This window comes from Nilaparvata lugens, chromosome 3 (assembly GCF_014356525.2).
Source record: "Nilaparvata lugens isolate BPH chromosome 3, ASM1435652v1, whole genome shotgun sequence".
NCBI classification, from domain to species: domain Eukaryota; kingdom Metazoa; phylum Arthropoda; class Insecta; order Hemiptera; family Delphacidae; genus Nilaparvata; species Nilaparvata lugens.
Window position 1 is genome coordinate 29,019,770 of NC_052506.1, and position 22,812 is coordinate 29,042,581.

General features: G+C 33.9%; 2 protein-coding genes across 2 annotated transcripts; one reads left to right on the plus strand and one right to left on the minus strand.

Annotated features, from left to right (window-relative positions):
• Positions 1-2,714: 2,714 nt before the first annotated feature.
• On the plus strand, positions 2,715-13,494 carry LOC111059766 (thioredoxin-related transmembrane protein 1). The gene is made up of 6 exons (XM_022347391.2): positions 2,715-3,194; positions 4,706-4,867; positions 5,968-6,142; positions 8,825-8,926; positions 9,649-9,753; positions 12,665-13,494. Exons 1-6 carry the CDS (start codon positions 3,040-3,042, stop codon positions 12,821-12,823), a joined length of 858 nt encoding a protein of 285 aa, XP_022203083.1. The 5' UTR covers positions 2,715-3,039; the 3' UTR covers positions 12,824-13,494.
• Positions 13,495-13,700: 206 nt separating this feature from the next.
• Positions 13,701-21,386, minus strand: LOC111059765 (cyclin-C; the record flags this gene model as incomplete). Its single annotated transcript, XM_039423479.1, is given in 4 exon segments — positions 13,701-14,393; positions 18,065-18,316; positions 19,653-19,859; positions 21,280-21,386. Coding segments are annotated over 4 exon segments (769 nt in total), but the record flags the coding sequence as incomplete, so codon positions are not given.
• Between the last annotated feature and the right edge of the window lie 1,426 nt (positions 21,387-22,812).

Below are 22,812 nucleotides of genomic sequence, written 5' to 3' on the forward strand. Positions count from 1 at the left end.
CCACAGTCAGCAAACCATTGAAAACATCAACTGTGGACCGAGACTTTTCAATCTGTTCAAGTAAGAAACAGAGAAATAGGATAATTTGATGATCGAACTAGGAGAGTGAATGGTTTTGAGCTACCTTGTCAGGTGTAGGTGATTGGGTTGCGTTTGAGAATCAATTAACTTGAGCTGTGTTGAGAATCAGTCGATCAAAGAGCTTCTGGCACTGTCGACTCTTCCGCCACCAATGCAAAAACGCTCCATGGGATCTGTAAAAATACAAGTTTACTATGCTTACATTGATACTGAATCAAGTATTGTGATTTTCAGTCCAGCTCAGCTTTTGTTGTCTATAGGGATATTCATGTTATAATCTGAGAGGAAGAATTAGGACATATATAGCTTTGCCGCTTCTCAGCCTTGCCACTGCCTTTTACTGTATGCACAGAGAAGAGAAATACCTTCTACTTTGTGCTGTTTGTTATAGCTGTGGCTCAAGTAATTCAAGCATATCTCATGTATTATTCACTTTACATACACTCACTCATTATTTCAACATATTAATGAAGTATGGGGAGCTGCATATGATACAAATCTGAAGAAATTATTTATCTTACAAAAACATATTATAGGAGCAGCATTAAAAATACCTCGACTCTATCCTAGTAGGGAAATTTTTCTTGAATTCTAGGTCCCTACAATAAGACAGAATTATATGAACAATATAATACTCCATATCAATAAGAATAATTCTAATTTTCCTGCACACATTACACCCCATTACACAATATGTCCTAACAATAGGATTGATTAACAAAGAACTCATTAAGCTAACCATATGCAGGCATCAATTTACTTATTATTGTAGCTACATTATAAATAAAATTCCAAACGATTTTATAGATAAACAAATGACACGTTATTTAAGCAAAAGCATAGATTATTGGATTGAGCATAACATATTCTTCAAACTAGTTGTATAAAGTATAATATTGTATCCAACATGCATTGTTACTAAAAACATTGAGCAATGGTTTTTCTATTTTCACGTTCTTGAACCAGGTATAATGTTCCCACATCATCTTACAGAATTTTTTTATTGTATTATTTTATGTATTCCCTGTGTGAAAGATTCACTCCATGATGGCATCAAGACGTCACAGTGGTCAATTGGATACTACTTTGTCATAATTAGTATGTACTATTCTTAAGATTTTAATTTTTTTCTGAGCCTTTGAGACCTCTGTATATTGGTGTAATACTTTCTTTCGCTCTATTTAAATTTATTTGAATATCTCTTCTTACTTTACTAGAATTGAAGCAGATTAAGTTAACCGCAACTCACTACCAAAACACAAGGACTCTTATGTTGGCAGTGCCGAATATTACATTGATAATTATTGTGTCGCAAGTTACAATAAATGTCTATTTGTAGGTAATTGTATATTGCATACTTTGGTGATTGTATTGTACGAGTATTTTTATGTGATTTTGGCAATAAATTCAATTCAATTATAATTTATTGCTCATTTTGGTTGATATGATCAATTCTATCTCATATGGGCCTATTCCATCCACAAATAAATTATTTCTTTACATGGTTAAATTTATTCATTTTATTTATTGAATATTTTCATTAGTGAGATTAAATAATCCACTAGGCCTATATTATCTAATCTCTTGGATTTTCATATTTTTCCATTCTATAGTGAGGTCTACGTTATAATGACAGTGTTTGATTAGCAATGGTATTGCTATCCATGTCTATCATTCAACAAAGCGGATAGCGCTATGTCTTTCTGGCTTTGCTCTTTTGCCAGATCGTCTGTCAACAATCTAGAATTAATAATTAATCAACAAAATATTTCACCTTGATTATGAAAATTATTGAAAAATATAATACTAATATAATATAATATAAAAATATAATATAATATATTTATATAAATAAATATAATATAATCAATTATTTTAAACAAGAATGAACTAAAATATCACATTAATAATCCTGTAGCAGCTACCGTTTATAGAAGACATTGACAAGACAGAGATTCGACATGTTGTTTCCTATCTTTCTCCACTGCCATTATAACGTGAACTTTACTACAATCCAAAAACTATTTTCCAACAATGCAAAGAAAAAATAAAATGGCTATCTGCTTCTTTCAATGACAGAAACCGATTTTGTCAGATTCGAACTTTTTAATGTGAATCACACACTATTACAGTAAAATTATTACATGCTATTATAGTAACATTAACATTATAACATACCTACTATAATGTGTTTAACACACATTAATTTATAACCATTTAACAGAATATTTTATTTCAATTATGAAAATTCCTTATAAAATTATTGAAAATTGTAATTTAATGTTTGATAAAATGTAATTGATTTTTTTTCAACGAGAATGAACTATAATATTACATCAATAAACCATTAATAAACCTTATACAGTGAGTGAGGTCCACATTATAATAGCAGTGGAGAAAAATAGGAAAACTAAATTGCCAAACCTTTATCTTGTCAATGCCCTCTATATACAGTAGCTGATACAGGTTCATTGATGTAATATTATTTTTAATTAATTCTTGTTTAAAATAATCAATTATAATTTATTAAACAAGAAATTCTATTTTTCAATGATTTTATAATAAATTTTCATAATTAAGATGAAATATTTTGTTCATTAATCATCAATCCTATATTAAAAGACAATAGAGATAGCGCTATCTGCTTTGTTGAATGATAGACAGGGATAGCAATACCATTGTCATTGTCAATCAAATTATGCCTTTGTAACGTGAGCCTCGCTACTGAGCGGTAACAGCTTTGTATGCGAGTACAACTTTACAAATGGTCAAACTTTATGGTCTAGAATTTAGTAATTGATTGTGTCAAAACAGGTTACGCTGAGAGAAGCTCTATAATAACATGCCGTCTTGATATCTTGACTCTATCCCCAATTCCTTTTTGGAGTCAGGTGTCAGCAGTTTGCACTTGGCATTTGGCAATTCAATAATTATTTCAATAATTCGTCAATTCTAAACATGGCTGCCTTTGCAGTGTTGTGGAGGTTTATAAAGTTACTTATTTTATTGATATTTTTCTTTAATATTCTAAGCGTCTATGGAAAATCACAATTAGTACAATTGAATGAAGACAATTGGGATGAAATGCTAACTGGTGAATGGATGGTTGAGTTGTAAGTACAAAGATGTTAATTTCAACGTGTAGGTGTTTTTCTATTATTTATGAATGTGCTACTGTTGTGTTTTATCCACAAAAATTAATAGTTTTTCTTAGGTTTACTGATTTAAATATCAACATATTCTGGTCAATATTTTTGTTTTACAAAATAAATATTTGTCAAAAACTTTTATTCTTTGCTAAGAAGCCTAATAAGATGAAGTTTCAGTGAAATTTTACCGGCCTGTCCGGCCACCACAGTTTTTGGTGAAATCTTTTAGGCTATTATAAAATATTATTAAAATAATTACATATTTTACATCAATCGGTTTTTAAACAAAACAAATTATATAATAAAGGAAAAATAGTGTTTTAGAGACTATTATTAGCGTAATTATTTTTATCAATTTCTAATTCTTCTCTACTTTTTTCTGTGCTCACTTGTGTAGTTGAGCTATCTAAATTCAAGTAATCTTGATTCTGTTTAAATTTGTACCTATTTGATTGAAAATTGATACCTATTCATGTAGATAGTTACTATTTTTAAACTGAAGTAAGCTAGGCTTTTATCTATCCATTTAAAATTAAAACTAACCGTTGTTCCTAGGCTATTAGGTAGAATAATGGATAGTAAGTTATATTTTAAATTATTATGTAGCCTATTAGTATCCAATGAATTACAAAGCTAGGTTTATGAGTTTTGCTAGTCATAGAACTAAGATTTTTTAAACTCTTGACGCAACCCATCCGGCATTGCTGGTATTGGTGAAGAGGAAGGTAATTAAGTTTGTTTGTAACATTTTGGTGTATTTATTTCTATAAGCAAAGTATCTTGATAGTATTCTTTAATAAAAAAATATTCTCTGATACTATTTCAAAGGTCCATTCTGGAAACCAGATAAATAGGCTAATTCTAAGTATTTGCTTTATAATGTAGGCTGTAATTTTAAGCCTTAACTTATATGCTTTACCAGATTTGGTTGAAACAACTATATAATTAACTTACTGAGACATGATTCAGACTGAAGACAAACTTGAAATTTCATCCAAGCTGGCTGTAGCCTAGTATAAGATCTAACTTTACTAAAAGAATTTTATTTGAAGTTTAAAGAATAATAAGCGCTCCTAACCCTATTATTTTGCCAGTAAGTACAACATACATGTAGAAAGACTATGTAGGAAGCATTTCCGTAAAATTTGGCTTACAATGTAAATTATGTAAAATAGTTGCCACATGAAAATGAATATGTTCATAATTTTAAAAACTGGAAAATAATCTGTATTTTATTTTCCACATCATTCAATGTTTTCCTCAATATGCCAAATATTTCCACAATTTTATTGTTATACGTTGTCATAGTGTAGCTCATTAGTTTCTATTTGCTGGGTATCTGATTAATTCATCAAAAGCGTTATTTCAATGGAACATTTGCAAAATATGTAGGCCTACTGTATTGCCTCTACATTTAGTCTGAAAAAATGCATTTATTGTTGGCAACTGACAAATGAATGCGATTTGTGTGTTAGCTACGCGCCATGGTGTCCAGCATGCAAGTCACTGCAGCCGCTGTGGGAGGAGTTCTCGTCATGGAGCAAGGAGTTGGGCATCAGCGTTGGCCAGGTCGATGTCACCACGTCGCCCGGCCTCAGTGGACGGTTCATGGTCACCGCCCTACCAACCATATTCCAGTCAGTCAATATTATAACTTGAACATATTCTATCATATTGATTAACTTTATATTAAACAAAGAGAATGTGTTCACATATTCAAAATGATTGCTCTTGATAAAATATTTGTATAAGTTATTGAAATGAATTGGTAATTATTTATTTACAAGAATGGAGATAACAGGCCCCCCTTATTTGTTTCCTTATATGAATAATTTATTTACTCACTTGTCAGCAGACTGGAAATCTACTGAACAAGGAACCTTCAAATTTGGCAATTTTGTTGCGTATTAAACATGGTTTCGAAATAGGTCTACCTAAAATAAGTACGCTAAAAACGGATTTTCATTTTTACGAAAACTAATTGCCCAGAACTAATTTTTATTTTTTAAAAGAAGTATTCAAATGCTGGCCCATAGGCTTAGCTGAGGTTTAAATTAATGTTGTATATATGAATTATAAATTAGAAGAAAAACTTTAGCTGTGGTGACGTTTTGACCTTTTTGGGTCATCTTCAGATAACTCAGCCTGAGTGATGATCTTCAGATAAACCATAACAGTTTAAAACGTCGTCAATGCAAAAAAATGAATGTTTCCACTTGAAAAGTGTTAATTCAAAGTTCAAATTACTAGTGGATAAGAATGGATACACAACACAGTTATGAATTATTATGAATATACTCAAAAACCTTTTTTCAAATGTTCTTCTGATATTATTACATTGACTCTGTTAATATTGTGTACTAAAATAATAATAGTGGAAGTAGGCTACTTAATTTAACAATCATAAAATGCCTTTAATATGAAAACGTATACAGAAGGATAATATTTTACAGGTTTGTTTCAGAAATTCGCTCAGTTGAAGATTTTTACAATCATGTATTATTTTTATTTTGACGGTAATGATGGTTGTTTTACAGAGGCAATCAGCCTTCCGTCCCCTGGAGGATATATGCAATCAGATCTCCACAAGTCGTAACCAAAAACTCAACTTCTGTGTCAAAGGAATCTGACCTTTCATTTCTCGTCTACGTAACGTAACATCTTTACAATATTTTTAATACATACTGTGATATGCAAAATGATGATCAATTAAACTAACATGTTTTATTTGTTGTAGTGTGCAAGAGGGTGATTTTCGTCAGTACCGTGGTCCGAGGGACAAAGAGTCGTTGATGTCGTTTGTCGAAGACAAGAAATGGAAAACGGTCGAAGCGATTCCCAGCTGGAAGTCACCGGCCTCGATCCAGATGTCTGTCATCTCCTACTTCTTCAAGTTGTCACAATTGCTCAGAGTTAGTCTCATTCACATTCTCATGATTTAGTTATCTTGGATTCGTCCTCTTTGAATGACACTCCAAAAAGTCTAAAAAATATGCTAAAGTCTTTGAGATATTACTTTTAACATGAAGAGGAGAAACCCATTCCTCCTTCCACAGTTTGCAGCATAGAAAGAGACGGCCATCCTGCGCACATTTGGATGTGCCGTGTCATTTAGCTTTAAGTTTTTGTGATGAACACATCTCCGTAATCACACAAACCAATATACCTGCTGACCAGTAAACAATTTTGGACCAATGCCAGGCAATAGCTGGAGGGGAGTGTTGGCGCGACGCGTTAGAATGCTGCTAGGTAGTGGGAGTGACTAGTGGAGGATAGAGCATCAGACATCTCCGTCTTCGAGAAAGAGCCACGTTAAAAGTATTATCTCACAGACTTTAGGAAGGTCCACGTTCCAAAGATGGTCAATTTTCTACTACAGTATTGTCAATTAACTCAACTATATAATCATTCAGACTTTTTCAATTAAGTCTATTATAAAGTAGTCTGAATCGTCAGCGCTGGTTGGTTTGTTCACATTTGCCACCCCTTATCCAGGTCAGGTATTGACAGTAGAGATATTAACATAATTACCAATTTATACTAGAATCAAACAGCAAAGATCAGAGTTGAGAATGAGATGACTGGGGAGATGAGGATTTGTCGTGGTGTACGTCAGGGATGTGTCCTTTCACCACTCTTGTTTAATGTTTAGCCTACAGTGAAGCCATTTGTCAAGAAGCTTTAATGGAGCAAAATGTTGGTCTCTCCATAAATGGAGTAATTATTAATAATTTACGCTATGCAGATGACACACTTCTGATAGCGGGAAGTGAGAATGAGTTGCAGCAATTACTGGAAAATGTGAATAACTACAGCAATTACTATGGGTTGAAGCTGAATCTTAAGAAAACCAAGTGCATGATCGTCTCGAAAAAGCAGAGAGTGCCAATTAATATTGTAGTGGACAATACACCTATTGAAAGAGTCACAGCATATAAGTATCTTGGAGCATGGATTACTGAAGTGAACGATCAGACCAGGGAGATCAAAGGACGAGTGGAAATAGCACGACAGGTGTTCATAAAAATGAAAAGATTTCTGTGTAGCCGAGATATTAAACTAGAACTTAGAATACGAATGCTGCGTTGTTATGTGTTTTCTACATTGCTGTACGGCATGGAAGCATGGACTTTAAAAAAGTCAAACCTCAAAAACATCGAGGCATTTGAAATGTGGTGCTATAGAAGGATGTGGAGAATACCATGGACAAGAAAAGTGACAAATAGGGATGTAATGTTAATGATTGCAAAGGAATGTGAAGTTGTTGCGACTATAAAGAGAAGAAAATTGCAATATTTGGGTCATGTAATGAGGGGTGAAAAGTATGAGCTGTTGAGGCTTATATTGCAAGGAAGGATCATGGGAAAGAGGAGTGTGGGAAGAAGAAGGATATCCTGGCTGCGTAATTTAAGAGAATGGTATGGCTGCAACTCAAGGGAACTATTCAAGGCTGCAATCAATAAAGTGAAAATTGCCGTGATGATTTCCAACCTCCGATAGGAGAAGGAACCAAAAGAAGAAGAATCCAGGTCAGTCTTGAAGCTCTAACAATTTTGAGAGAGGTTTGATATTTCACATAAAAAGGTCATTTGACGTTAGGTGTGATTGAGGATCCTACTCAAATTGAAAATGCGACCTCTCTGTGGGTTCGCTTTTTGAATGTGACTTCATTTTTTATAGGATATAAAACGAACTTTATTTTCATAGGAAGGTGGTCGTAAATTTTGTGGTCATAAAGTTTTGTCATGATTCCAATACAAAATTTGAAGACATATTCACATTTGAAATACCAATAATTGGTCTTGATTATTAGCAAACATAACAGAAATAAGTAGCCTTCATTGAAAATCCGACCATACATATGTTTTTCTTCGAAGTGTTGAATATGTGAAGATGTATTTCAATGAATATTTGATGACACTGGAAACGATAAAGTTTGTAGGTCTGATATTTAATGCTATTATTTTGTCACTCATTTGCTTGATTTTTTGGTAGGCCTATTGTGAAGTGAATGTCGGCCTATTTGAATTTTAACCGTTTATTGGTTTACGGCTTTGCCATTTCAACTTTGAAATCACGTATCGATGGCCACCTTCCAATTAGCCTAGAAAAAACCGAATCCAAGATGGCTGATCAAATTATTACTCTAAAAAAGAATCATTTTAAATTTTAGTCAGATTCTTAGGGTATGATAACATTGGATGCTTGTATGCGCAAGTGCACGTCAGATCATGCATGAGCCGAGGAAACATCTGAAAACAGCCATTGAAACTCGTTGTGAGTTGTCTGTAGCTGCTCACACTGAATCCAACCAGCAAGTGCACGTGTACAGTGTGAGTGTTCTTTTATTGCTCTTTCCAGATTTTGTTTCTCATCTGCGCTCTTGGTCATTTATGACCGACCACTCGTGCACTTGACATGTACGCATCCAATGTGATCATACCCTACCATCCTACCTACTATCAAATTTACCTTTGAATTCCAGTTATTAAGTCGTTCTCAAAATCATCACACACAGTCTACAGTGTATGTTATCAGTTTAGCTAATATCAAAAAAATAATTAATAAAATTCATTTTGTATGATTTATTTCAGTCGATTCACACAAGATTAATGGAAGACTATGGACTGCCAACGTGGGGATCTTATTTGATTTTTGCTGTTGGTACCATCATACTGGGAGCGCTCCTTGGTTTGGTAAGCTATATATCTCTCTCACACAATAGAATTCAAAGTGTACTTTGTATACCTTGTAATGCTTTTGTTTACTTTGTAATCTCAATCTATACTTGTAAATATGTTATTCAAGTGTGGTTAACTGGACTTGATTCACCTTGAAAGCATTTTCTTAAATGAAACGTATTTGAATATTTCGGACGTATACACTGTGATTCTGTCTAATGTTTTCATCTATCAGACTCCATTTTTATTCAATTTCAATCAAATTATATTTTATTAATAATGGTTCCTATTAGATGAATACTACTCATAATTTAAAGAACTTGAAATAACAAAGATGCTTTTAAAACTCACTACCTAACTTGAGATGGATCTTCGCAGTAACATCGTCGTCATCAAGCCCAGAGAGCTTTCTTCAATCAATGTTATATTATATGGACGCCGTGCAATCGGTACTCTCGTTAAAAAGGAATCTGCTCTAGGTCTTTGATCTGATCTTAGCTGAAAAATCACCTGGTGGTTCAGAATCCACCTAAAACACCCAAGCACAAACTCAGGGCCATTGTTTCCATCATCCGTAGATGAAAAATAAATAAAATAGCCAATACGATATATCAAGTAGCAAAAAACTTTAAATATTTCGATTTGATATATATATTTTTTTATGTTGGTCAATTGTTTTATAGAAACTAGCACTCTACCTCTTCCCGATTTAAAACGTTTTTCTTTTAAATTTTCAGTTGCTGGTGTGCATAATTGACATTTTCTATCCACCAAAAGGATCATCGTCCACTTTCCAGAAACAGCCTCTTGGAAAAGGCGGCGAAAGTGAAGAAGATACTACCGTAAGTTGACTTCATTTCATTTTTCCAAGTGCACGATATCCTTGTTGTAAAAATGATAGAAATCTCAATTGCAGAGATAAAGGGCCATATCGAAAAACTGAACTTAATCAAGTAAAAATAAACTACAAAATCAAACTTCTCAACTACACAAAAAGTAAAATCGAATAGAACTTGAAACCACACTTGAGAACATTGCGACAGGTTTTCAAATGTATTGTATGGAGCTTTTATTTTTAACACCTACAGAAAGATGAATTCCATAACATTACTTGAAAGATGAGGTCTCAGAGACCGATATAATTTACTTGATTACATTTTCTGCATGTTTTTTCTTCAGTCTTTTTGCTTATTGAAAAACATTATGAGACTCATCAACCAATTGCTCCGTCAGCTCCATCATTTCCAAAGGTTAATCAGTGTTAGAATCTGTAAAATTTCCATTCCTGTTGTTTGGCAAAATTAAATCTTGATCTGCATCGGAATAGTCTATTTTATTTCCAACATTTTCATCACTGGACAGTTCATCAGCACCAAAAAGCATTATGGTTGTATTCTGTTCACTTAGTGTTCTGTTAGTTAGGTTTTGGAACACTTATTGGTGGGGGAAAAGTTTTTTTTTATTAGTAGGTTCATCTATTGATGTAATTGGACCATCCAATTTGTTAGAAACAATATATATTATACTAAAATAATAAATATTGAATATCAAATACCACAAAGTTAGAAAAAAATAACAGCAAGTTCTAAATGGATAGGAGTAAAATCACTAACATTACACAAAAGATCCGGTCTGTCAAGCTCAATAACTCTAACGTAGACCGAAAGATCCGGTCTAGCAGACCGAATAGGTTTTAGAAAAATGACTGTCATTCACGAGGACACAGCATTGACTGATTGAAAAATGTTTTGTCAGTGCAAGAAAAGGGTGGGAGGAAGGTATTATGAATGACAGAGCCCTCTGGCGCACAGGGATGCTACAAAACAACAATTAAAACTAGCATGGTGTCTGTAAAGCTGGGTTTAAACTATGTAGCAGAGCAATTAGAGCTATATAGCTCTGTTACATGTTCAAAAAGTGACACTGGAAATCTGCTATATAGCAGTTTTAAGCCTATTTTCTCAGCTTTATAGCAGAAATTGAGCTATCCAAAGTTTTCGGTAAACATCAAAGAGAATCAGAGCTACATGTAGCTCTGCTATATGTCCATTTTTGTTTATAGCAGAGCTAGATGTAGCTGTTCTGTCCTTGAAGGAAGGCTGCCGCAGCTGTTTACTGCTGTTTGCAGCTGTTTAGTGCCTGCAGGGTTTACACCAGATATACTGTACTCATTTGTTGTCAGAGTGCTAGTAGGTTACTGCGCATTGCGAGCATTTCTTTTTGATTTATATATTATTGTGCAATAATGGAGAGTGAATTTGACTGGAATAGAGACAAAATTATCCAATATCTTCTTTCTCTTTTCTGTGCTGAAAATATCACAGTAGCTGCGGTGAAAGCAGCAGCTGCTGCAAGAGCTACCTTCTTCTTCGGCATCTGGCTGGGAACTGAGCAGTAAATACTGGTTTATTGAAAACTATATGTAGCTCTGCTACAAGTAATGGCAGCATAGAGAAGAAAAAGAAGATATTGGATAATTTTGTCTCTATTCGTCAAATTCACTTCCTTCAAGGACAGAGCAGCTACATCTAGCTCTGCTATGAACAAAAATTGCTATGTAGCAGAGCTACATATAGTTCTGCTACATATAATTAGCATATTAGCATTACACATAAAATTAGCGTTAAATCTAATTATAGCAGAGCTATATGTAGCTCAAATTTTATATAGCAGAGAAGAAAATGTAGCTCTCCAGCTACATAGTGTTAACTTAGCTTAAGACCGATCTTTCGGTTAGAGTGTTTATATTACGAGGGTCATTTTTTTTCTTCAACCTTCGATTGGCCGGCCATAAATAGAAGACGAATGTATATCAAAGAATAACTTTATTACTATAAGTTGATTACACTCATGAATGTTTTTCAACATAATTCACGTGAAAATTGAGGCATCTGGATAACCCTATTCATAAAATGGTTACGCCCAATGAGTTACAGTGGGCTATGATTATTTTTTTGGAGCTATTCGTTAGTTTGGAAGCGGTGTCATCCAAGTCATGTCTTGAGTTTGTCTGTATCTTATTCATAAAATGTTACGATTATTACATAAATGTTATGATTATTTTGAAATTGCTGTGACCTCAGGGCTGTGACAACTAGATGTAGTTCAATTATTCAATTGACGTGTCATACACTGTTATAGCTATGCTCAAATTATACAGTTTCACATAAAAAAACCTTATGTGATCGGAACTTGAAAAAATTACCCTCGTAATGTAGCATTATTCATAATTATTGATTAAGAATTAATTGTAACAATTACAAATTACAAGAGAAAATCTTGTTGGTAGAATTGAGATAAGGACATCGAAGAAATTCATCTGAATGAACTCGAATGATAATCATCGTGAACAAGTGGAGTATAACTTATCCTTAAAGCATTGTCATGATAGAAACGCTTGGTTGCTTTTATATTAACCCTTTAGCGCCTGGGGTCATCATATGATCATAGTGTACAGCGTCAACAATATTTGCTTGGAATGAGGGGATATGTATTATTTCTTAGTTGGTATGCATATCATGGCATTGAGAAAGATGTATTTAATGACATTACTTGGTATTTCACTTCTTGTAATCTTTCTTTTTTCACAAATGATTGAAATTGATCCTTGCAATTACGCATCAGTTCTGGCCGGTAGTTTTTGAAGTGATTCAACTGTATTGGTTTTTGTTCGGGAACCAGACCACCTTCTATTGTTGTAGACAATTAGACGTATTTAAAGACAGTATATGAGTGTATTGTTGCTATTTACAGGATGATGACTTGGCTAAAGACGAGATAGTGGACGAAGAAATAGAGAATGTGGAGACGGAAGCTGACTCAGCCAACGAGGACCCAGACTCGCAGATCACCAGCACCAGCGACGTGAGTCCGTCGGCTCCGCGCAAGCGCAAATCGCGCAAAATTGATTGACTTAATGCTACATTCACACAACCAACTCCTTCAGCACATTTCGATGCTCAACATTAAAAGTAGCGTGTTCTCAACTTTACTCTTGATTCGATCAAATTATTTCAAGACTTCTAAGCGTGTTATTGTGATTTGTTTTTAGTCTTACAAACTGTTGATTGTATGGCAAAAACATGGAGAAGTTGGTTATGTCTCGAAATCCTTATTAGTAGAGAAATTTCAGTGGCCTTGTTTGACACCTGGTTCAACTTGTGTGTCAAAAAACAATTTGACTAGATCAGTGTGCCTCTCATAAATAGTTTCGGGACGAATAATTATTATAAACACAACTTTTCAAACAACAAGAACAACTATTGTGTTTCGATCGACATATTTGCTGATTCAGGCAGCTGCGGGTCTATCATCAAAGCATTGATTTCTTTACATTGATATGATATGGTTGTAGCCTTATTTTTATAAATTATTTTTATTGCGCTTTTATATAAAGTTCTTTTGACAGAGAGGTTAGTCTGTTCTAAGTTGTTGATAACGCTAGTATTATATAAATTTATTAAATTGTAAGTAAATATTTATACTCCAATAGATAGATCTTTGTGTTTATGAGAAATGCAAATTAATTTGTACCGTTGAATTAAAACTTGTATATAATGTGATTATTAAATTTTTGTACATTCTATTGTCTTGTTCACTCTTAACCAAATTGTAATTTTTATTTCAATTTTACTTTCATCTTATCTGTAAGAATAATTTATTCAAGTTCCATAATGCATATATCATTATGTTACCTTGAAATTCTCACAAGGATATACGACAAACACATTTCTAAATTATTCAAAAGCAAATAAAATTGCCTTCACGGGGTGAAATTAAGAAATAATTATTTATTAGAATTCAGTCAAAAATTTTATTCCGAAATATAATAAACTAATAAAGCTAACAGTGAATATGACGAATTTACAATTTATTACTATTAGGGCCGTTTGCACAGTGACAGTTTAAACTAAATTTCATTTTAAACTGGATTGAATCCGTATCAAGTATCGTATGTTATAATGTGTTTCATTTTGAGTTTAAGCCAACAGCTGATTAAATTTAGTTTAAGTTTTGACTGTGCAAACGGCCCTTAGAGAATAAAATTCCAATTTATAAGAGTATGCTTTCAATAGTCAGGAACTAAGGCCATTGCCTTTTAATCTCTATAAAAAATCGTAGCCTATTATAGGAGAGAACTATAAAAACTAGACGTATCAAAAGATCCATAAGGTTGATCTAAGAACAACCGTTGTATTGTATTCTAACCATTATCGTTGCATCTATTATTATTATGATATTATCATTGATATAATTTTTTAATAGCATTCTCACTCAGGCTATCTGCTTGGTTGAGTCTTCGGTTTAGGAATTTTGGCTAACAATGCTTGAATGTCTTTTTTCTCGTCATAAGTTTTCCACATTTCAAACAGACTTATTACGTAGCGAGCTATTTCCTGTATTTTTTCTATGTCAACATTCAGTTCAGCAAACCAGGATTTAAGATCTTTCTGCAGAATGACGCAAGCGATTTGCAAACAGCCTGGAAAAAAGAATTACATGTTCTATTATTATAATAACAAAAATTATTATATCAACAAACTAATAACTAAGAGGAATCTGAGATTTATATAACTAAATTTGACCCAGATAAGATAGTTTTGCTGCTGTAAACTAAACTGTAACAACCAATGTTACATTCGAAGGAGTTAGGCCCAATTTCCCCAGAACGAAAAATAGGTTTAAGCGTCAGTTGGTTCTAAACAAACAAAAATCATCTGCCGCTCAAACCGAGTTTTCATCTTTAGTGAAATCAACCTAGTTGGGTGATATTAGAAGTCCCATCGACATCTCCTACGAATCATACAATATTTATCTTCAATTTTTCTAGAAATTCAATACTTTTGGACGGCTGGATCTTTCAGAATGATCGATTTTGTAAGAGCCTGCACATCGAATACCTGTTGCTCTCTTATTGAAAATTAACATGCTTTCCCAGGCTCTTTTGTAATTCAATTACTCAATGCTAATGCATTTGATAAATTGAACATTGAATAAGGAATTAAAAACGTGAAAACATTGATTGTACTATAATATTATTTCTCTCACAATCCTTTATCTTGTCTGTGTACTGTATATTATATGTAGAATCAACAGAACATCTTGCATAATCCCTTAGGAGGATATTTTTTTCAGGAAAATTATGGCTTTCACATACTTTATCAAAAAATAGTTTTCTGGTTGAATCTCTTTAATTGGAAACTACAACAAAATATAAGGGCGAATATACAGAGTGAGTGATATGTATGGGAACCCTTCAATAAGTTGAAGACTATTGTAGATATAATACTGTAACTTACAGGATAAGTTATTGGTCGAATACTCCACCTTTTGACGTACAACTGAGTTTCAACCCCTCATAAGGGGGTGACTTAGGGGTTGTAACTCGAATATTTTGAATGTAAACACCCATTGTGTGATACGATAATTATTTTAAAGGCCTTTTCAGAACAAGAAAGATGGCATCAATAAAAATGTTCTATGATACTTTTATCCAAAATGGTGGCTGATTGAACTTAATCAATTATTTCTTTGAAAACTAAAACACTTCAATCAGCCGCCATTTTGGATAAAATTATCATAGAACATTTTTATTGATGGCATCTTTCTTGTCTTAGAAATGCCTTAAAAATGATGTACCACACAATGGGTGTTAACATTTTGAATATTTGAGTTATAACTCTCATTTCTTCAAAAACTAAAACTTCAATCAGCCATTATTCAGGATCCAAGTATCAAAGAACATTTTTATAGATGCCATCTTTCTTGTTTTAAAAAGGCCTTCAAAAAGATATGTTATGTACTTTTTGAGAAAAAGACTTACAAAGTTGCTCAATTTAACATTGAAAATATAGGAAGAATAGACTTTTAGAGCACCAATGACGTCACACCGACCAGCTGGTTTGGATTTTTGTTACTGCGCATCTTTTCGTGGCCACTACCTTGTATTCTAGGTACATTGATCTACAGTGATCGGCTTGAGTAAAAAAAACGTCTGCTTGAAATTTGAAACATGAACGACCTGACCTATACCATGGGATATCTTCTTCTACTAAAGCCTACTATATTTTATCCATGCCACAACTTATCCATGAACTTGATTATTTCTTCATAAATTGAGTAATAATAGAAGTTTGGATTGTCTACTCGACTGACACCATTACTGGAAAAGAAGGGATGCAGGTAGGAAATGGATGAGAAAATTAGTTTTCTTGTAAAAGAGAAAGGAATAATGTAGATTTTTCAATTATTAACCAAGAATTATTATCAACAAGCTATTGACTATAATTTCCAGTTTCAAATTCTTACTATATTTTTAATCATCAGGGACGCTCATTGTTTTACCAAAAAAGTGTTACAAATTAAAGTTGTAGTCTATTTTAAGAGCTTCAAGATGATCTTCTATACTAATCCAAAATCCAAGTTCTTATAATTATAACAGATCCGTTTATGAGCGCTATGCACGATACCTCGATACTTGCGTTATCCGAATTTCCCTGCATATCAGAAGTAAAGAAACTACAACTGAAAAAGTTTACTATGGAAGTTGGTGATGTAATTCACTGCTGAAGGATATAAATGTCCTTACATCAATATACCGTAAAATGTCCACCTATTTTTTTCATCACATTCTTATACTAATAGGTGAGAAATTTATATTGATGATGTAAGGACGCGATAAATAAGACAAGAATTTGAACGAAGTAAGGTATTTGGAATGCATGAAAGCTTTAGGTAAATTGTCTCTAAAATATAAATTCAACATGGCATCCCTTCCACCAACTAGTGATGCAGATGAACAACATTCTTAGAGTTAATCATCAAATTCAAAAGTGGTTTTGTAAAAAAGACAAAATTGAAGCAACATATTAGGTAGGGATGGACTTCTGGAGATACAATAATAAATTGTGCGCCCAGTGCATTCTAATAAGTAGTAGAAACTCCTGAAGCAGTGATAGGGTTAGTTTCCTCTAATTGCAAAGTTTCTAATGAAAGCAACTGCAGGACTGCAGCTGTATCAAAGCTTTCCTACATTGTACCAAAATATATGAACTTGTCGAGAAGGAGGAACTTGAGCAAATTGATTCATCGTTGAGGGTGGAGAAGCAGAAGAGTCTAATGATAATCAAGTTGAATTCCATCATCTCTCTGTCAACATTTAATACGGTAGAATATTCATATTTTATTTCTTCAAGTGTCATCTTTCAATAATTACAAAAATGTATAAAGTAATAGTATTTAATGAGCATTAAAATCTGGTTTTGGAAGTGAAGAACTGAAAAGTGAATTTAAATTGATTGAATAAGATACTGCAAAAATCAACCTTGGAAGCGTCGAGCATCCAAACTGTGACATCTGATTTCTTGTCGATACGCTGCCTCATCATTACCTCAACTATCAAGATTATAACCATCAATTTACCTTAACTATTAGATTCAAGTAACTATCCAATAATTATTGTGATCCAATAATAGTCCAGTCACATTGATGCTTGCAAAATAATATAGAAGTTCTGATTTTCCAATATTATGTTGTTTAGATACATAAAAAAAGGAAAAATTCAATTTTGATGATTTTCAATTTTTAATAATTAACAATATAGGTATTATTTTAATTGTCACCAAAAAATAGCTAAATAAAATATATAAAACAAATGGAAATGCTAATCGCATCATAATTGGGCTAATGTTAATACCTACTACACTAAGGCTGGCCACTAACGGTAGAACATCCTTGCACAAACACAGTCGACTTACATTGTTGTGTAATCACAGCTGTCATCAGCGAGAGGCTTCAAACATAAAATAAACAACCAATAACAATTAATAGACCACTGAAACATTAAAAATTATAATGATAGATAATTCAACCTCAAATAGAGCAGCGAAGAAAAATAAACAACAAAAAATCAAAGGTCAAAAACATAACCTCGAAATTTTTTGCTCATGTGTAAGTTGGAAGCTTTTCGCTGTGATGACACAACAATGGAAGTCGACTGTGTATGTGCTTGCATGTTCTACCGTTAGTGGCCAGCCTTAGGAGTCCGGCCCCACAAAATGTCGATTATCAAGTGAATAATTACAATAGTGGAAAAACAATGCACATACACATGCTGTGATAAGTTTTCGAAAGTATTTAATAATGTATGCTGACCAATGGCAATCTGGTAGGGTGGATAGAGGAGGCAAACATCAGTACGCAGTGAGTCGTTGACAACGCGCCAAGCGAGAGCCAGCAGCTGGTCCTCATGGCCAATGTCCTGCACCAGCTGCAGCAGCGGTCTGTAAGGCTGGTACACAATCAAACAGCAGTCGAGATTCTCCAACAAGTAGAATTCGCATTCCAAGATGTGGTTCGATCTATATGGAAACTCTTGAGTGTAAGCGTAGCTGAACTTGTTCTTTACTGAAACACATTCGTCAAACATTCACTTTCAATTGGCACTGGCAAACATAACTCTCAATTGGAATAGATTAAGACTCATCTATGTACTATCTATGCTCAAAGCTAATCTAGGTTTACTATGGTGTGTTACATTTCATTTTTAAACAAATAGCTGATCAATCTCCGTTTAGCCTAAACATAGATGAAGCCTATCATAGCCAACGTTAGTAGACAGATAACACTGCCCAATAGCTTTGTATCATAGCCACCTCTAATACAAGGCCCTGGCCAACGATATTTCAACGTCGCAGTGTAGGCCTACAATGTAATACATGACTGGTGAGAAAGATCAGCTGGTATTTAAAAAAAAAATTTCACCAATCATGTATTACCTTCTAGGCCTACACTGCGACGTTGCAATATCGTAGGCCAAGGCCTTGTATTAGAGGTGGCTATGAGCCTATGGGCCTTAAGGCTAACGCACACGGCAACAGACAGACGTATGTAGACAGACACAGCAGCGACACAGATCATTAAATCTATTTTCATAATTCATATGATTTGAAATCTTAGTAGGCCTATTTATTTAAATAACCATGAAGTCCAAAGAAGACTATTACTACTTATGAAATATTGATCAGCCAAACCAAAAGCTGGGGTAGACGAAACTAGCACCTCCTTGTTCTAAAAGATTATTGTAAAAAAAATAATAAACCGAGATTAATAATAACAATGCAAAATCGTAAGAGTTGTGTGTGGTTTCTAGCATTTCAAAACAGTAACTGATTTGATTTTTTTTAGGTAATGGTGAAAAATTGCACAATAATATAGTGTCGGAGCTAAAATATTCATCCAGTCACATTAACTTATTGCATGTATATCTATTCTAAATATATGATTCCAATTTCAGTGTTTGAACATTCAGAAACAAAAATAACTAACAACTAGATAGATACAGATGAAAATTTACAACATTTAATTGGGATTTTCGTTTGATAATAATTATAACATATGTTTTTTCTCGAGCATTTTCGATCTAGGGAGAATTTATCATTGCTTAGAAGTAGGCTTGATAGTTTCAAAATAATTTTTTCTTCTTTCAAGAATCAACAAAAATGACAATTAATTTTTTTAATAAAAGACTTGGATTGAATGTATAACTAATTACATTATTAGCATTCAATCTCGATAATGTTAGGTATTAATAACAATGAAGTCTCATATAATCGAGTAGTTTCAAATTTCCAAAAAAATTTCATGAAAATTTATGCTTTTCATGAAATTTTTTTGGAAATTTGAAGCTGAAGCTACAGCTTTTGAAGATTTTGAAGGAGTGGAATAGTAGCCTGTAACCCACCGACAGTCTGACAAGTTGAAATCAGTCGACTATTGGAAATAACTCCAAATTCTTCCACCTTTGATGCCAGGAAGACACAAGTCGGAGCCAATAACAAGGGATCTATACACTTGAGCGAGTTCCTAGCATAGAACCTCTTGAAGTACACTGTAGCTGTTGCTATAACTTGTTGTCGCAGCTTCAGCTGTTCTCCAAGTATTTGTATGACTGCAAAATGTTAAGACAAAATTGATAATTTAAGAATAATTTTACATGAAGACTTTTCTATTTTCAATTAACATTTCCAAGCACATATCCAGACTTTTGTTTCGTAAAAGGACACACATTGTTCAGTTTTTAATTGAACCCCCGCGGAGCACGGGTTACCTACTAGTAAAGAATGAATATAATAAATTAATAATACTAATATTGTAAATAAAATATTGCGTTTCATAAAAAAGAAATCATTAATAAGATATTGTAGATGAATGCACAACCAAAATAGTTCAGGATTTGGGCAATAGAAAATAAGGCCTTAGTGCAAAACATAACATCAAAAAAGGCATATAGAAACTAATCATATTATTTTATTACTTATACCGGGTCCGACATAAAAACCTGACGATCTTTGAGGGATAATAATCAAAGTATGTTCCGTATAATTAAAACATGTGATATATCAAATTGAAGATAAAATTTTGCAATTTACAGTGAATTACATAGATTACTCACAAAGCTTTTCTATTTGAAGATTATGTCATTCAAATGTTTTCCGTTACTTTTCACGCACTCACTTAAGCTAATTCTGAATTTTGCCATTGCTCACTCAATCATCACGTGTGGAATTACTTCAATTTCTCGTTGAATGACTTCCTCTAGTTTTGTGGATTATTGGCTGCCCAATAACGGTAATTTTGTTTATTCACATATCCCAACAAATGAAAATGTGCCTCTTCACTTGAAACAATAATGGCATCCTGGTGGACATTTTCGAGAATGATGTTGTAAGCGGTTTTGCGATGTGCCCAATCATTTGCATTGAGTTGTTGCACTAACATCATCTTATTCGGATGGAATTGGTCGGAATGAAAAAATCGTCGTACACTTTGATCAGAAATGGCTGGCGCAACAGCATGTTTCGCTTCTGAACGTCATGGAGACCGTGAGTCTCCGTGAACGTCAATAGAGCTTCTCTTCCCATGTTAGTGTTGAATGTTTTCAGGCGTTCTCACAGTCCGTTTTCGTCCTGTTGGGTTTGTTTATGAAGCAGACGACGTGTTCCTAAAATTCTTCACCCACCAATAGATCGTATTCCTACTGGGAACAGGCTCGTGTCGATTTAAATTGAAATGTCTGCGAAATAAACGCTGTGTTAAAATAACCGAGCTTCTTTTAAAATATGTTGAAATATTCACAATAAAGTTTGTGAAAATATCACAAACGCTTGATGCTCACTTGACCATGACATACTGGCTACTGAAATTGCATGAATAGACCTGTCGATGTACAAGAATCCCGCCTTTTTGATGACAGTGGTGTCAACACAACAATTACTACAAAATCGTCAGATTAATATGCCGGTCCCTGTATTTTAGAAGTTTACATTATAAATCCTACTTTGATAATCATAATGCTTTCTTCTACTTACAGTTTGAGAAAAATATGAAAATCTTTTGATATTCATCATCAGTCAGTATTGCCAAGTCATGAGATCGCTCTCTGACAAGATCTTGTTTGTCCAACACCCACTGCTGGCTGTAAACATGAAAAATATTCAAAATTTTGCAAAATTAATGCTATTAAGCTTATAATTATTGGAAAATGATAGACACTGCAAATAAGAAACCTCCTCATGAGTTGACTAATGCTGTATTCAGAATATGTTAATCCTGCTTGAAAGCAATGAATGGAATAAAGCAAAGTCAAGTAAGCCTACATTTTGATTGAATTTAACTTTTTATGAGAAAGTTTTGCATAGTCTATTGAATTATAACATTTTAAAGGGGACGTTCTACCACAGATGCTGTCCATAGCTTGATGGAGTTGATGCTGGCAGCAATGAAGGATGCACACTCAGAGGGTAACCAGGGCCTTCGAATGTGTTTCTCACTGTATATTGTTAAGAGAAACTTGATAGATAAGGAGTTGAAGGGGTGGCCCTTAAGTTGCTGAAGTATTATCTGGCTCATCGTGAACAGTTGGTGTCAATTGGTGGTGATGTGTCGGATGCTAATGATGTGTGCTGTGGCGTGCCTGAGGGTACTATCCTGGAACCTTTCCTCTTCCTCACCTTCATAAATGACCTCAGGCTGGATGGAAGTGCTCCCCATTTGTAGATGACACATCCATAGTTTTTAGGGATGGAGATATTGATGCTGTGCAAAACACAGGTCTGCCCAACTGTTGGAGGTTGCTAGTGATTGGTTCCGGGTGAACAAACTTGCATTGAACAAGAGGGAGACACAGAATCTAATCTGTACTCTAAGGGCATGTTGACATGATCTGCAATAGACTGTCAAGAGTAACATATCTGATGTACAATGTGCAAGCTAAGAGTTCATATTTCTTTACAACATACCATGACCTCTTCCACAGCCATATCAATCATGACATTGTGCTTTGGGGTCATGAAGGCGGCTGCAGAAAAATCCAGCTCCTACAGAAGAAAGTTCTCATGATCATTACCTCGTCCGATGGGCTGGAGCACTGTGCGCCAATCTTTTAGGAGACTGAAGACTGTGACAGTCTATAGTCATTATTTGTTTAGTTCGCTGTTACTGTTGAGAAGAGGCCAACATACCTTTCAGCAAAGAGGACATGTACATAGCCAGAACACAAGGAGGTGGAATGACATGAATTTGCCTAATGCCAGACTGACTGGATCACATAATAGCTTCCCTGTCCGTGCACTTGAGATTTACAACAGAATGCCGGTGTATTTCCGAGAGCTGGAGGAGAACTCAGGTGAAAGGGTTGTGAGTATGGCATTAGAAGAAGAATTCAAAGTAGCCTTTCCCATGAAACAATTTTGGAACATTAAGCTGCGTTTACACCAAAGTTATTGACAAAATGTTTATTTTTCCGTTTTTATGGATTCTATTAGATTAAACGGAACTTGACAAACACATATGTTCATCATGTGTATGATAAGTTATGTTCAATCTAATAGAATCTATGGATG